The following is a 14,792-nucleotide window of genomic DNA, read 5'->3' on the forward strand; positions in this document are numbered from 1 at the left end:
GCGGCGACTCTCCTGTGTGTCTAAGTAACTTGCCCGAAGACCTGCCTACCACCTCACGCAAGTAGCATCGGTCCGGCATCGCGACGACCGCTCTGCATCCCGCTAACAGGGGGGAAGGAGTAGTCAGCGGCCTAATGCCATCTAGGGAACCGGAAGTAGGGGGCTAGGGGCTGCAGCACTCTCCCTGCTCTCCCGGACGCGAACCCCCGCGTGGAATAGCTCCCCGCGGTGCGGAGGCTGGAAACTAGGGACGCACGCGTGAGCGCACGGTCAAGGGTAGGCGAGATCCACTACCGGGCCTTTCCGCACTAGCAACGGACGAAAGCAGATGAACTCGAGCTAGGCGCTCCGAGTCACAGGCTGCTAAAAGCGCGATCGGGGCGACGGCGCGGGTGGTGACGGAGGTCCATGCCGTGAACGGCCCGGCCCTGGATGTTAGGGGTGCGTCCGGGCAGAACCTAGGGGACTCAGGCATTCCCTATGAGCATTGGAACATAGCTTCCCATTGCGCAGCAGAGCCGAGTCTGCTGGCCCGGTGGTCGGCCATCACTTGATGCGCGGACTGCGGTATTCGGGACTTCATCCGAGCGAAGACGCCTGGTGTAAATATAACATGAATAGAATAGACAGGTGGAAGAAGGCGAATACTCCACGTATAGACCTGTATCAGGAAGCGAGCCGGTGACTAGAAGGCAAAGTAGGCTAGGTTCATCGACTGTCACCTTCGCAGACCCGGGTACAGTCGGGGTCTCGCTATATTGTGCTACGGCTGTGTAGAACCGAAGCTGCCAGTCGTCTTCTAGACACGCGATGTACCCCGGAGCTCGACTACGCAATTGGATAACCAGAAAACGTCGGGGCCGTGTATCCCAATGATTACTACAGGAGTCACAAATATAAACCAGCTAAGTCGTTGGGACTTCAACTCCTCAACAATGCGGCACGACAGCTGCGCTGGCACTTCGGAGAGTGGCCGGGTTCCGGCCCCGGCGCTGTGACCATTTCCGGAGATGGTCGGGGCTGTTCCGGACCACAAATCTGGGCCGGCTCTGTCAAGGCTTCATACGCGTTTCTTTATACACAGAGTCCTTGAGACGAGGAATCCGACGAAGGTGGGCCCGGAAACAATGAGCATAAACAGTGCTGTAATCACTGTATTCGGTGGCAGGGTACCATATGCCAATGCCGTAGCCCAACGAGGAGATGCGTTCGCTGGCCGCGGAGTGCCGTAACCGCGGCTTATGCGAGGATCAGTAAGAGGGGCGGAGATAACCCGGAGTGTTCGCTCTTCGTGTAAACGACCACGGACAACCCGTCGACACTTGGCGGCAGGTAAGCGAAAGAACCGGCAGGACCGGGGATGACGAAGAGCGTATGATGCGGATAATCGAGAAAGACACAGATTGAACTCGAGTGAGAAGGATATAAAAACATCGGCTGCGCGGAGCTCATGTCCTGTCGCGTCTCTTTGCGCCAGGGTAAGTGAAGAGAGGGTGCCAACAAGAGATAGAGTGCAGGCTGTTCGTATTCGTGTAGTCTGGTTCCCAACTGGACGAATTAGGAGCGCAGGCGTGGATGTGGCCGGTCAGCACTCTGGGGTCTCCTCTATACCTACGTACTGGTCTGACTGTCTACCTGCCTGCCGTAATCTTCGAACTTCCCACACTCCAGGGCAGACTCTCCAGGGGTAGATGCGTCGTGACGGACCGAGGCCCCTCAGTGCGCCATGCCACGACACCCCTCCTCGGGTGCGGAGATCATCACGGCATTGTCTGCTGGATGACGGCCGTGGAAGAGATCCGGTAGCGGCCGCTATCTTCCTCCCCCTCACATGAGAGAGGTCTCAGCCGAGGCGCTATCGAGAATGGCATACCCTATGCTCGGGGAGTCCAGCCGAAGATGGACGGTGGTGAAGTAGCGGGGAGAAAAGCGAGCCGAACATCTTGGTAGGCAAATGACTATTATGGACTGCGTGGGAGGGTTTATGCCGCCACTCCTCGAGCGAGCGGCGGCATTATTGGTCGATGCCAGAGCGGACGCTGGTGCCGATGCGATTGGATGCATCCATCCATCCTGCTAGCGCTTGCATGGGGGCGCTTCTATCTCCGGGATGGCGGCAGATAAGACGAGGGTGACAAGCCAAGCCACCGATGCTGGAGATATCAGGGGAGCCAGGGAAGGAGGAAGAAGGAAGAAATAAGGCATATCTTGCGTGTTCCACACACATACTACGCACATAGAGTACGCATGTGCATGTATAGGTATAGTACACATACTCGCGTATGAAACTATCCGAGATATTGGTTCTACTGTGAATCCTTTTTTGGGGGGGGGGGGGGTTTCCTTTCAGTACGCTTCCCGTTCTATGATCGGTCTGATTCTGTCAGGCTTAGCATGGTTCGTAGGAAGGAAAACCCGGCTTGCACAAGAGAGCCATCAATGTTACCCAGGTAGGTATCTTTTATGCCTCTGGTCATCATGTATCCGACGGGAAGCAGTGAGATCGGGTCCGACGGTGTGCTGCCTGCATGCGAACTGACCATCCGAGACGCTTCGGACATTACATAGGTACACATTATATATCTAGGGAGGGAGGTCCTGGCCATATTGGTTGAGATAGGTACGGTACGGCTTGATTGTGTGTAGTCTGTCGAGTCGAAGTTGTACTGGCCTGCGTTTTCGTTCGCCTGGCAGGCAGGCAGTTATCCCGTGTGGTCTACCGGCATAGGTGCAACAAGTAGAGGCGAGATGCGTGCCTACTAGTAAGACAGCCTTGCTGGCATTTCCCAAGACCAAGAATACAGGGCCGAGAAGCACAAGCAGATGGAGGGTTGAAGGGCGAGGAGACAGGCGAGGGGGGATGAAGAGTCAGAGACGTCGGCGGGGATGGCGTGACCTAACGTTGGGGGAAAGAGAGGGGTTTTCCATCTGATCGGTCGGTCGATTTGTTGGAGGGATCAATCCATCCATCACTGCCGTCCAGAGCTAGGAGGAGAGAAGCGAAATCGTGGGAGGGAGCGAGGAAAGCAAAAAGCGAGCTAGCAGTCGGATCCCCACAACGCCTTGATAAAGCGAATTAGGAGGATGCTGATTGGGCGGCGCTGGCTCAGGCAGACCCACCACAGGTTCCCACGCTGGTACCTACGTAGGGTAAGGTACATACGTGTAGTGTAATAATCATTGGTCGCCATCCCGGGAGACAGTTGAACAAGTAGGTACATATAAGGCCTGCCCTCGGGGGGTCGGCTCGACCGCTAGGTACCTAGCCTAGGTGGGTAAGCGGACAGATCACTGATAACCTAGCTGGCCTTTTGGACATTTATAGGGTTCTTCTTCGGGGCCAGAGGCAAGGACGGAATTGCACTATAGAGAGCAAGGAGGTGTATACGGAGGGAGTTGGGGGGTAATCTTTATTTTTCACCTGCTTTCGCGTTTTCCCAAAGCAAGCCGGAGCAGCCAATGACGGGGCCCAGCACGTCCTCACCAACTCAACATCCATATCCAGGTCCAAATGAATATAGGTACCGTTAGGTGTTGTAGGTACCTTGGGTGACTGGGAGGTAGCTCCGTGCGTAAGTCTTACCTTGGGTACCTACTAACTACCTTAAGTACCTACCACCTGAATGAAGGAAGTACCTACACGCAGCACCAAGCAGCACATAGCACATGGCAGATAGCATATAATACCGGTAACTAGGCACGGTACGACCTGCCTACATATGTACATACCTAACTCATAACTCGGGTGTATCCTGCCAGGAGATCCCTCCCTTGGATACCCTAGATAATTCCTCTTCCTACCCAAATCCCCAAATTTCTTCCCTCGACCTCGCTCGTCTCACCAACGCCTCCAACCCCGAACTCCGCGACCACATAGTTCCCTCGCCGGTAGGCCTGTCATCCATCGCCTCAGATCTCGCTCACATCGCGCTACTCCTCCCAGTGCGAAGCCGACCGATCGCTCCCAACATATCAGCCGAATTAACTCGATCCGTAAATCGTTAATTGGAAAGAGGCAGCGAGATAGTAATAAAAAATGGCGGACAAGGAGTTCACCTACCAAGACGTGGCCGAGCACAACACCAAGAAGGACCTCTTCGTTGTCATCCACGATAAGATCTACGATGCCACCAAGTTCGTCGACGAGCATCCGTAAGTGCTCCTGCATATCCAAACCCACGGGAACCCGCAACCTCTGCGCCGCGTTCTGCGGAGCCCTCCCGCGTTCCCGGCTGGTGTGCACCTTTAGCTAACGGGAGCGATTGCCCTCTGCAGCGGTGGTGAGGAGGTCTTATTAGATGTCGGCGGTCAAGATGCGACGGAGGCCTTCGAGGACGTCGGCCACAGCGACGAGGCTCGGGAGGCCCTCGAACAACTCCTCGTCGGTTCGCTCAAGCGGAAGGTAAGACTGCTTATTTCCTCTTTACCCTCCCCTGTATTGTGTCCGATTCCACCCCGTTCCCCATTGCCATGTGCTAACAGTATTCGAACGCAGCCCGGCGACCCCCATCCCAAGGCCCAGCAATCCTCGCTCGCGCCCGTTGCCAACACCAGCCAGGCCGGCATTGGCACTGCTCTATACGCGGTTGTCTTGATTGGAGCTGTGGCCGCGTTCGGGGCCTATCAATACCTGCAGACGCAGCAGCAAGCTGCCGAGGCTTAGAAGATACATCTAGGGTTTGGATGGAATCCAGAGCGTTTTAGCCGGTCCCAGAAATGTGATGTGATGATCGATATCTCGATGACAAATTAATTACTACCGACTCTTTGGTAGACCAGGTCGCCTGGTTCTCCACACGCACGTTGCGCTATGCGGATCGTCTGCCCGGGGGCAGCTTGGTCATCCCGGACGACCTCATCCTCGGTGTGGGAGAAAAAAAACGGATAGGCGACGGAGAGGACTTTCAACCGTGACGTGGAAACGGGGCGTGCCTGCTACCTTCAACGGACCAGTATTTATTTTATATATGAAGCCGGCATACCAAAGTAGCTGGAGAATTTGTAATGTTCGAGGAGTAATGAGAATGGTTTTCTGAACCATTTTGATACTCCCTGGCGTTAGCCGACGAATGTGAAAGACGATAGACAATATCATGCATGGCCGGAGCTTTCGGGGGCATTCCCTTGCGTATATCATGGCGGAAATGATCCGGCCCGTCCATCTCCAGCCTGCTCAGATTGCTAATCGTTGGCCCGCCTATTTCCTTGCGACTAATACTCATTAGATAATACGATCCGAAGCCTATATTCGGCCACCCTTTGGACGCATTGCCCGTTCATTCTCTATTCTCTCAACTTCCACGCATATCTACAAACCTTGCGCCGAGCGGAAACTCACGATATCCAGCCAGTAAGCCTCTGGTAGATTCTGAGAGGGGCTGATTGCGTTCCTCCAGGCTTGCCATGCTTTTCCGTATCCTTCCATCTGCATCTGGCAACAGAACCCACTGGCGACAGCCAATCAGAGAAACGATGATGATGGGTAAAAGATAGGTGTCATCAGTGTTCCTGATTCTCTAGCACACAGTCCACTCGGAGTCCGCCGTCTGGGCCGCTTCCTAGGTATATCGCATGCATACGGGCAAGTCTTGGTGTAAGTTAGGTGCCGCGTATGTACGGCCCGTAACGTTTGAGGGCACGATAAGAAGAGGCAGGCAAAGGGTAGTACGTCGTAGGCTACCTCCAGGAACGCGCAGCGATATGCTACGGGCCTGGAATAGAATAACCGATGACGATCCCATCCGCAAGCTCGTTGCAACAACGATCACTGCCATATAAATTGAAATTGAGGAGGTACATTGTCGCCTGCCGTCTTATGCAGCCGGCATTCCGTAATGCGTAATCCCCGGACCTCCTTAATGCCAGGCCCCACAATTCAACATTTCGATACCACGTACGTGCGTACAACGCCACAAAGCATATTACTGCCGCTCATTACCGCCTACCACGTACGCGCGTACAACGCCACATAGCATATTACTGCCGCTAATTACCGCCTACCACGTACGCGCGTTCTTCGCCCCATAGCTTTACGTAATCTGCCCTACCCTGCCACACAAAGCCACACGCCTACGTCTGTAGCGTTTGTATCTACGTACCTATACGCTACTTTACTTTACGTATTATACGATAACGCTTTATAATATATATTTATAATTTACTTTATACGTTATACTTCCTATAAGTAAATAGATTTTACTAAATTTTAATGTTAAAAATAACTTTAAATATAAATATAATAATCTTTTTTTTAAAAAGTTTTATATATAATAATACTATATTAATAATTATATAAGGTATTAAAGAGTCTAGAACATTTTTAAAATATTAACTATTTTTTATCTATAAATATAAAATATATTAATAATATAATAAAATATAATGAAGTCGAAAAGTAATATAAAAATAAATTTAAAAAATAAAATAAAATAAAATAATAGTTATAATTATAGTTTAATAATAATAATGATAATAATGATGTAATAATAGGATAACAATAAATTAAAATATGATTATATATTACTTTAATTATCCTTTATATACCTATATACCGTAAAGCGTAAGTATAGGGGTCTACGTTTTACGTAATAGATAATATTGTCGTAAATAATCCAATTATCCTTTAAATATACCACAACCCTCCCTTGGTTGGCATGTTTGTTCTTTCTCCCCTTCTCATCACACTCTCCACCTGTCTCGTAGCAAAGAGACCGACTCTCACTACCAAGAAACTGCATAGTAGCAAAGAGACCGACTCTCGCTACCATAAGAAACTGCATAGTTGTTACCAACACGTTGAGACATCGGCCAAACAAGGTGCTGCGAGCGAATCCCACACCCTCCAGTTGGACTCCTCCTAAGTCCTCAGCCTAGCACTTAACCACTATGACGGCCACAAATCTCAACAAGGGCGTGAAGCGTCCCGTTCCGCCCAAGGCTGATGCCCCGATTCCCAAGCGTCAGAAGCGCGACGGAAACATCGCCAGTGGCAAGGACAATGCGACGCCAACTCCCGCAGCAGCGGCCGCCGCTGCCGCATCGCAGGACTTCGGTGCTCATATGATGACACAGCTTACGTATGCAGTCGACTTTCTCAAGTCCAAGCGGACCCCCAAGACCCTCCAGGAGATTCTCGACCACCTAACCCTCCAACACATGTCCGAGGGCCAGCAGAGTTCATTCTCCCAGCTTATGAAGCGGCACTCTCGCATCCAGTTCAATCCCACGCCCCGCGCCAAGTCCACCGGAAGCTCTGACCTGCCCGCGTGGCGTACCGGTACCTACGAGTTCAAGGCTAAGCTGCCGGGCGTCACCTCCAAGGTCACACTACTCGAGTATCTGCAGCACAAGGTGGACGCGTCCTGCACCTCTGTCAAGGACATCAAAGACGGCTGGCCTGATTGCGATGGCGCGATTGACGAGCTCGAGAAGGAGCACAAGATCCTAACGGTGCGTACTAAGAAAGACAACCACGCTAAGCACGTCTGGCTCGACAGCCCTGAGCTCCACCACGAGGTCGACGCGGAGTTCCAGGTCATGTGGGCCAAGATCAAGCTTCCCCCCGCCGACGAGATGGTGCGCAAGCTCAAGGCCCTCGGCCAGAAGGCCACCAGCGACGATCCTCGGGATCGTATTGGCAACGCTCCCAAGACGGCCCCGAAGAAGAAGAAGGCGCCTCGCACCCAGAAGCGCTTTGAGAACGCCCACATGAAACAGCTCTTCGAGATGAACCCGAACAAACGGAACTAGGGCCTGGCGGGTTAGTTGGCCAGATCTATGATCCCGATGCAATGCTTGATACACCTTTCCACCATCGGCTGCACAATAGGATGCTTCGCATGACAGCAAAAGTGAGAAAAGAAAGGTATGTGCGATTTGGCTTACCCGGCCAACAGACTGTTGACAAGAGCATAGTGATATAATCCTCACGGGAAACTGACCTATATCGAGTTGATGGTACCCTCGACACTACTTCTACAGATAAATGGCGTAGAAGATCTTTGTCACTGAAAGAAAACACGGGAATACGAAAGATCCTAGGCAAAAGGGGGCAGCTTATTGGCTTCACTTCATACAGTTCATCCGTCTTCTTTCCACAGGGAATTTCATCCCCGGCTTCATGGTCTCGGTGTGTTGGCCTCTGTGTCTCGGCGCCCTAACCCTGTCATCATAACCTGAATCTACGAATCTATCGCGTCAGTTAGAGGGAGGTGTGTCTCGACTGCACCACTACACGCACATAAAATCTCCGACACCCAACTCCCGATATCGATCCATTAATTGGCAAGATCTCAGGATTGATGGGACAGAGCGTTTTGCAGGGTTTTGTCTTCAGGAGAGACTTCCCCTGCACGAGGCGTAAGATAATGACAAATTCGCATTGGTCTCTACGGAAGGCGTGTCTGCTACAGACAAGGCAATAGGTGGGCGGCTTGGGAGCTGTGCGGCCATAGCGAACTACCGGCCTTCATGAGATACGGAATTTGCACATTGTCAATAAAAGACATGAAGCCCACAATCCGTTTCCTAGCTAGTGCTGCCCGTATCTATGCACGGTAATGGGCTATACGGACGTGTGTTCTAATCACCCCAACCTCTAACCCCATCACCCAGACTTTCTCCCTATTTCTTATAGGGGGTTTTAAAAATTCCTTTCAAATGCATTTCTGACCACCGTACGAACGTATACTTAATTGATTCTTTTTCGCAACGAAAAGCTGCCCTAGAAGTCGTTCTTTAAATAATACAACAAGCGGCGGCGGTGGTGGTGGTGGTAGTAGCGGTGGTAGTAGTGGTGGTAGTAGCGGTGGTAGTAGCGGTGGTAGTAGCGGTGGTAGTAGCGGTGGTACAGTTGACTTGGTAGCGGTGGTACAATTGACTTGGTAGCGGTAGTGGCGGTAGTAGTAGCGGTAGTAGCGGCTTAAGTAATCGAAAAAAACTCACCATCTAGATACGTGCCAACATGTTGGTGGTTAAGACTATAAGAAGCATTAACTGCAGTTATATCCACATCTCTCACCCTCCTGCGACACGTAAGTCGCCTAGGTCGAATGCATATTAGGTTCAGCAGCTCCATCTGCCAACTTGTCTTTTTTTCAACACCTTAGGTAGGTATGGCTTTACTAGCTCCCCAGTGACGACGACAACCACCCACGCACGCCCGCGTTGACGCCAGACATCGCCATGCCGCCTCCAGTCGCGCCGGAGCGCGCGGCCGCGATCATGCTCTCGTGGAAGTCGCTCGCGCTGGTCTCGTGCCGGAAACTCCAGACGCTGTGGGCCGGGTACGGCTACATATACGAGGTCACGGCGCGGGCGACGAGCGACGACGTCGCCGCGGAGCTGCGGGCGGTGTACCGCGTCGACGGGGCCGCCCGCACGGGGCAGCCGCCGGGGCTGTTTCCGCTGATCCTCAAGTTCGTCACGGCCCCGCCCGCGCGGGCTGGCTCGGAGGACGAGGGCCACCTCCGGAAGCTGCTGAGCTACGACGTCGAGCAGTGCTTCTACCACTCTGTGGCTCCACACCTGGAGGGCGCGGCCGCCGTGGCACACTGCGTCCTTACGACGGCCGAGGCGCGAGAGAAGCCGGGCGCTGAGCTTTTGAAAGGCGTGACAGCGACAAGTACGCGCCCTCCCTGGCTATCTTCCCGATTCATACTTACCAAGCCCTTCTTGGCTTGGCTCTGTCTCCTGCGAATTCAGTTACCTACTATTCGTGTGTCTTATATATCGAAGATCCAGCTGAATCGCTGACTCAATATGCTCCCATGTCTGAAATATACGTGTATGTTGACTCTCTTTATAGTTTTAACAGACCTGAGACCTTGCTACCCGGTAGCCGGCGGCAAGAGGTCGGAACTGAACAAGTACCAGATCTACGCGGCGCTAGACTGGTTGGCCAGCTTCCACAGGAGCTCCCGAAAATTGATACCGGAGCAGCTCGACGATTACGTCCGGCCGCCCCTTGAGGAGGCAGCGAGAAGACAGAGCAGTCGTAGCTACGGAACGAAGCTGTGGCTGAATGGAGGCTACACCTATCTCGCCACTCGGCGGAAGGAATACGCAGATCTTGCCGACGATGACGAGTCGGAGTGGTCTGCGCCGCTGTGCGCGCCGGTCGGCCCCGACGGCAAGTCTATCGCCGAACTGGTGGCCGACTTTCTGACGCCGCGCGGCCGGAAATACGAGACCCTCATCCACGGCGACGTCAAGTCCGAGAACCTATTCACCACACAGTCGGGTCGCAGGGTCGCATTCTTCGATTTCCAATACGTCGGTATCGGGCTTGGCGTCTGCGACCTAGCCAAGCTGTTTACCTGCTCCGTACCCCTCGGCCTTCTTATCGATGCCGGGGCCGAGATGGCGGATGAGCTCGGCATGAACGCGGCCGAGAAGGCGCTATTAGAACACTATCGCTCGGGGCTGCTTGTAGACTCCGACGGCTCCTCAAGGCCGCTCGACGAGTATGACTGGGATGTCTTTGTTCGTCATTGGGAAACCGCGCTCGTCGACTGGCTGAGGTTTCAGGCCTCGTGGGGGTTCTGGGGCAATACGGAGTGGCTCGAGGCCAGGGTGAGGTCGATCACGAAAGACAGGCAATGGAGAGATTGGCTGCAGGAGAATTGTCAGAAGTCGCAGGAACCAACTCGTGCGTGAAAGACAACCGAAGAGAAGGAAACCCTCCGCCGTCAACACATGCCCTCGCAAGCACGATAAATTGTCGTTGGACAATGCGGGCGCTCATCTAGTTCTGTCTGCAACAGAAGCTCACGTTCAACCCGACCAATATTTCTTAGTGTTTCACATCATTTCGGTAGTTGGAGAAACCGGATTGGCGCGGGATTCTGTGAGAATATTGCTCCCCTGAGTGTCGTAGTTGGTGGGTAGGATTGCCTTCAACATGTGGCAGAAATGGCGCAACAGACATAGCCAACCCGGTAGCACAACATTATTAACAGGACCTCGTGGGGCGCTTTCATACTACGAGAGGTATTCGTCTTGTCGTTGGTTACCGTCACTAATATCCAAAGCGTAACGAGAAGTAAGATTTGGTGAATATGGCCGACTTTACTCGGCTTAAAACGCTCGTCCACGTTTCTTAGCCACGAGGCACACGCTTTGCTACGTATCGCTGTATTGAAATTTCTATAGCCATTCTTTACGACTCAAAATGTGCTAGCTATCCTCGTCGTCTCCGTTCAGCTTGGTCCTCTTAGCGAGGCAACAAGAGGCCTAGTTACAGGGGGGCGAGGGGGTGTGGCCGTTAGATGGAGGTGAAGAGAAACAATGGAGATACAGCCAACCACCTAGTATCCCACATCAGACATTTAGCGGGCGCGTGTAAGCACGGCCTGCCTACCGGGGTTGGCTGGGGCTACTTAGTAGAAAGAGGAGGTGGAGGTTGGCACTCGGCAAAAGCGATCTGGCCCAAGCCCACCAATGGCCGTAGAGGCTAATCTAGGAATGAAGCTCTCGGCCACGAGGGTGTTCTGCCCGTGTGGGGTTGCCGCAAAGATCGAGTTACATTCAGCAGATGCAGCCCTCGAGCTAGGACGTGTCTGGATACTGGGGATGGCCGGTTCCTATTAATGGTCATAGCACGGCCCATTATTACAAAGCACGCATAGCTACCGGCACGGTGCCATTGCCGTAGGGGAAGATGCCGCTATACGGGGATCCCAGCGCAACTCGTGTTTGGCCGTCCTCACGCTGGCAAGTTGTCTACCAGTGACCAAGGATGTGGTAATGGCGGGTAAGGAGAACAATCTAGGGAGAATTGCCTATTTAAAAAGATACCCACAGATATCGGTCGTCGCGTCTCGGACTGCCGTCCTCGTCGTCGCGCATCTAGACGGGCCAAAGCGGGGGGGGCTCGTGTCTCATCGGCATCTGGAGAACCGAGTACAACAGCCGGCCTGTCCCCCGTATTATTTCACCAACATACTCCCCACTTATGGGCATCCTCTCCCCCTCCCCTTTGCCCGTATGTCTTCTTCCCCGCGAGCAGGCTAAGGACGAGGAGCAAAAGAAAAGGGCAAGGACAAGGTAGAGAAAGGCCGGAACTGGTACTAGACAAAAGGGAAAAGAGAAGAATAACAACCGGGAAGACGATATCAAGGGCGACGAGAGAAAACATGCCGTTCCCCTACAAGACCGTGCTCATGATCGGCGCCACGTCGGGCATCGGCCTCGCCCTGGCCGAGCGCATGATCGAGAACGGCGTCTTCGTCATCGGCGTCGGCCGGCGCAAGGAGCGGCTCGACGCCTTCGTGGCCAAGCACGGGGCCGACAAGGCCGCCACGTCGCAGCTCGACATCACAGAGCTAGACAAGATCGCGGGGTGGTGCAAGGAGTGAGTTTTTTTTTTCTTTTCTTTCTTTTCTTCTCTTTTCTTCTCTTTTCTTCTCTTCTCTTCTCTTTTCTTCTCTTCTCTTCTCTTTTCTTCTCTTTTCTTCTCTTTTCTTCCCTCCTTTCCCCTCTCCCTCCCGTCGCCCTCCCGTCGCCCTCCCCCCCCCACTTCCCTTTCCTCAAGCCACCAGGACGGAAGACGAACGAAAACGCAGCGAGCGGGGGGAGACGAAGCTGACGCGGGAGGCGCGGCCGCGGCTCTCTATTAGCATCACGGCGCAGCACCCGGGGATCGACGCGGTGTTCCTGAACGCGGGGGTGCAGTGCATGCTGGACTTCACGCGGCCGGAGGCGATCGACGCGGGGCGGGTGCGGGCGGAGCTGGCGACGAACTACGGGGCGGCGGTGGAGCTGGCGGCGGGGCTGCTGCCGCAGCTGCGGGGGGTGGGGCCGCGGCCGGCGGCGCTGGCGACGGTGACGTCGGGGGCGGCGCTGGTGCCGATGGCGCGCGGCGGCAACTACAGCGCGAGCAAGGCGGCGCTGCACGCGCTGACCTGGTCGGTGCGCGCGCAGCTCGCGCGCGACCCGGCCTGGGCGCACCTGCGCGTGCTCGAGATCCTGCCGCCCGCCGTCCGCACCGAGCTCCACGCCCGCCAGCCCGAGCTTGTCGCCGCCGGCCAGGCCGACATCGGCATGCCCCTGCCCGACTTCGTCGACGAGCTCTGGGCCGCGCTCGACGCGCCCGGAGACCACCCCCCCGACGAGATCCCCGTCGGCCCCGTCGCCCGCTACTTCGACGCCGTCGAGGCCCCCCGCCGCGCCGTCTTCGCCCGCATGGCCGGCCTCGTGCAAGTCCCCCGCGGCCCCGAGGACCTCCGGCTGCGCGAGGGCCCCGACGGCGCCTGGGCCTGGCAGAGCGCGAAAACGCCTGGGTCCCAGTGACAATCAAAGGGCGCGCGGCTGTGAGCGGGCGCCCGTGGGGAGGGGTGAGGGGGGGGGGGAAGAGTCTTACCTCGGAGATGCATGGCGGGCGTATGTACACCGCCGCCTTAGGGGGTCAAAGGGCCTGGGTGCAAAACGCAGAGAGGGGGCCTCGTGGCATGAGAGAGAGGGCCGGGGAGGAATCAGACAATGGCCCTGAATAGAAGCTTACCCCTATTGCCTCCCTACTTTGACACATGTTCACACAGCGCTCTGTAACGCTACGCAAAGTCGCCATATTGAGATAAAATTGGGTTAGGTTAAGCCGGGATTGCTATCTGTCGATCGGGTTGCTGAATGGCCCTTCCTTTTTAGACTTAACTACGAGATTGGAAGATCGGAGGCTTCATCGACTCGTGTAACAATGAAAACGAATAGGAGCAGCGATTTGTTTGATATTATATAGGCATACTAGGCTAAGAAGCCTATGCGTTGTCTCTGTCCGCAGTAGGTCAGACCTATTCTCCATCAGTGTGCTCGCTCGCGGTGGTGTTGGAAAAGTGCCGGCAATGACTTTTGATCTTTACTCCTGATTTCAAATTTACTTTTTGTTCGATAGTAAACCGCTGTTTCCAATTCACAATTCAAGGAAGCTAGGAACTACAGATAAGAAAGTCACTCGTTAATAAGTCTAAGATGGTATGTGTTTATGGAAGTAGATTTCTTTTCATCTATATACTATTTCGCGTGGAGCTGTTGTCGAGATCATATCTAGTCTAGGCCCCGGTACTTCTCCTTTTTATTCTGGGTTTGTAGATCTACCAGTTCCATCAACTCGTCCATCCCAGGTCGCCAATGGTTAAACGACGAGGTATGGATTAATAGTCAAGAGGGTTATCCCTCTTAGATGGAAGTAATGTTGGTGGCGGGAATGGTCAGGAGGATACCGCCTACAGTGATCATGGCAACGTTGGCGCCGACGAGCAGTCTTCCCCCGAGGGTGGTGCGCACGCCGCTGCCCTGGGAACCGCTGCCCTGGGAATCCCTGGCCTCAGCCTCAGTGGTAACATCAGGGGCAGGGCGGTTGTCGCAGCTGCAGTTGTCGCAGCTGCAGTTGTCGCAGCTGCAGCCGGAGGAGGGAGCATTGTCCTGCTGAGTGGCAGCGGCGGCGGCGGCAGTGTTGCAAGCCTGAGCAGACATTCTGAAGATGGGGTTGAGGTGGAGTGGGTAAATTGAGGTGTGGATGGTTGTAAGAGTTAGTGGAGCGGTTGATGAGAGCTATTTGCTTGTGTAGACTGTTGTAGAAGAGGTGTTGATTGCTTTGGTGGTTGTTGTGATGATGATGCTGAGAAAAACGAATCGATATCGAGGCGACCGAGGCAGATATTTATGCCTTTCCCCGAGATGGGTCATTCTGTGAGAAGGACACACGACTGCCTCTACGACTCTTTCTCCTGGGCTAGGCAGGAAAGGAGATCGTCTGCTTGCTATAATAGAATTGTTCGTGCCGAATGGTATTGTGG

General features: G+C 54.1%; 4 protein-coding genes across 4 annotated transcripts; all 4 read left to right on the forward strand.

The window, feature by feature from the left end:
• The first annotated feature begins 3,443 nt into the window (after nucleotides 1-3,443).
• GGS23DRAFT_362047 (cytochrome b5) lies at nucleotides 3,444-4,759 on the forward strand. The gene is made up of 4 exons (XM_051513249.1): nucleotides 3,444-3,572; nucleotides 3,944-4,152; nucleotides 4,276-4,402; nucleotides 4,496-4,759. The coding sequence occupies exons 2-4, from the start codon at nucleotides 4,037-4,039 to the stop codon at nucleotides 4,661-4,663; spliced, it is 411 nt and encodes a 136-aa protein (XP_051374664.1). The 5' UTR covers nucleotides 3,444-3,572; nucleotides 3,944-4,036; the 3' UTR covers nucleotides 4,664-4,759.
• A 1,861-nt stretch (nucleotides 4,760-6,620) lies between these two features.
• Nucleotides 6,621-8,275, forward strand: GGS23DRAFT_362324 (transcription initiation factor IIE, beta subunit). Its single transcript, XM_051513250.1, has 3 exons — nucleotides 6,621-6,816; nucleotides 6,874-7,850; nucleotides 7,915-8,275. Exon 2 carries the CDS (start codon nucleotides 6,886-6,888, stop codon nucleotides 7,747-7,749), a length of 864 nt encoding a protein of 287 aa, XP_051374665.1. The 5' UTR covers nucleotides 6,621-6,816; nucleotides 6,874-6,885; the 3' UTR covers nucleotides 7,750-7,850; nucleotides 7,915-8,275.
• Nucleotides 8,276-8,947: 672 nt separating this feature from the next.
• GGS23DRAFT_554810 (Ecdysteroid kinase-domain-containing protein) lies at nucleotides 8,948-11,154 on the forward strand. The gene is made up of 2 exons (XM_051515568.1): nucleotides 8,948-9,622; nucleotides 9,806-11,154. The coding sequence occupies exons 1-2, from the start codon at nucleotides 9,184-9,186 to the stop codon at nucleotides 10,654-10,656; spliced, it is 1,290 nt and encodes a 429-aa protein (XP_051374666.1). The 5' UTR covers nucleotides 8,948-9,183; the 3' UTR covers nucleotides 10,657-11,154.
• Nucleotides 11,155-11,636: 482 nt separating this feature from the next.
• Nucleotides 11,637-13,640, forward strand: GGS23DRAFT_617068 (NAD(P)-binding protein). Its single transcript, XM_051520829.1, has 2 exons — nucleotides 11,637-12,352; nucleotides 12,564-13,640. Exons 1-2 carry the CDS (start codon nucleotides 12,135-12,137, stop codon nucleotides 13,288-13,290), a joined length of 945 nt encoding a protein of 314 aa, XP_051374667.1. The 5' UTR covers nucleotides 11,637-12,134; the 3' UTR covers nucleotides 13,291-13,640.
• The last annotated feature ends 1,152 nt before the right edge of the window (nucleotides 13,641-14,792 follow it).

The sequence above is a fragment of the Durotheca rogersii genome (genome assembly GCF_024521655.1).
Source record: "Durotheca rogersii strain YMJ 92031201 chromosome Unknown GGS23scaffold_4, whole genome shotgun sequence".
Taxonomy (NCBI): Eukaryota; Fungi; Ascomycota; class Sordariomycetes; order Xylariales; family Xylariaceae; genus Durotheca; species Durotheca rogersii.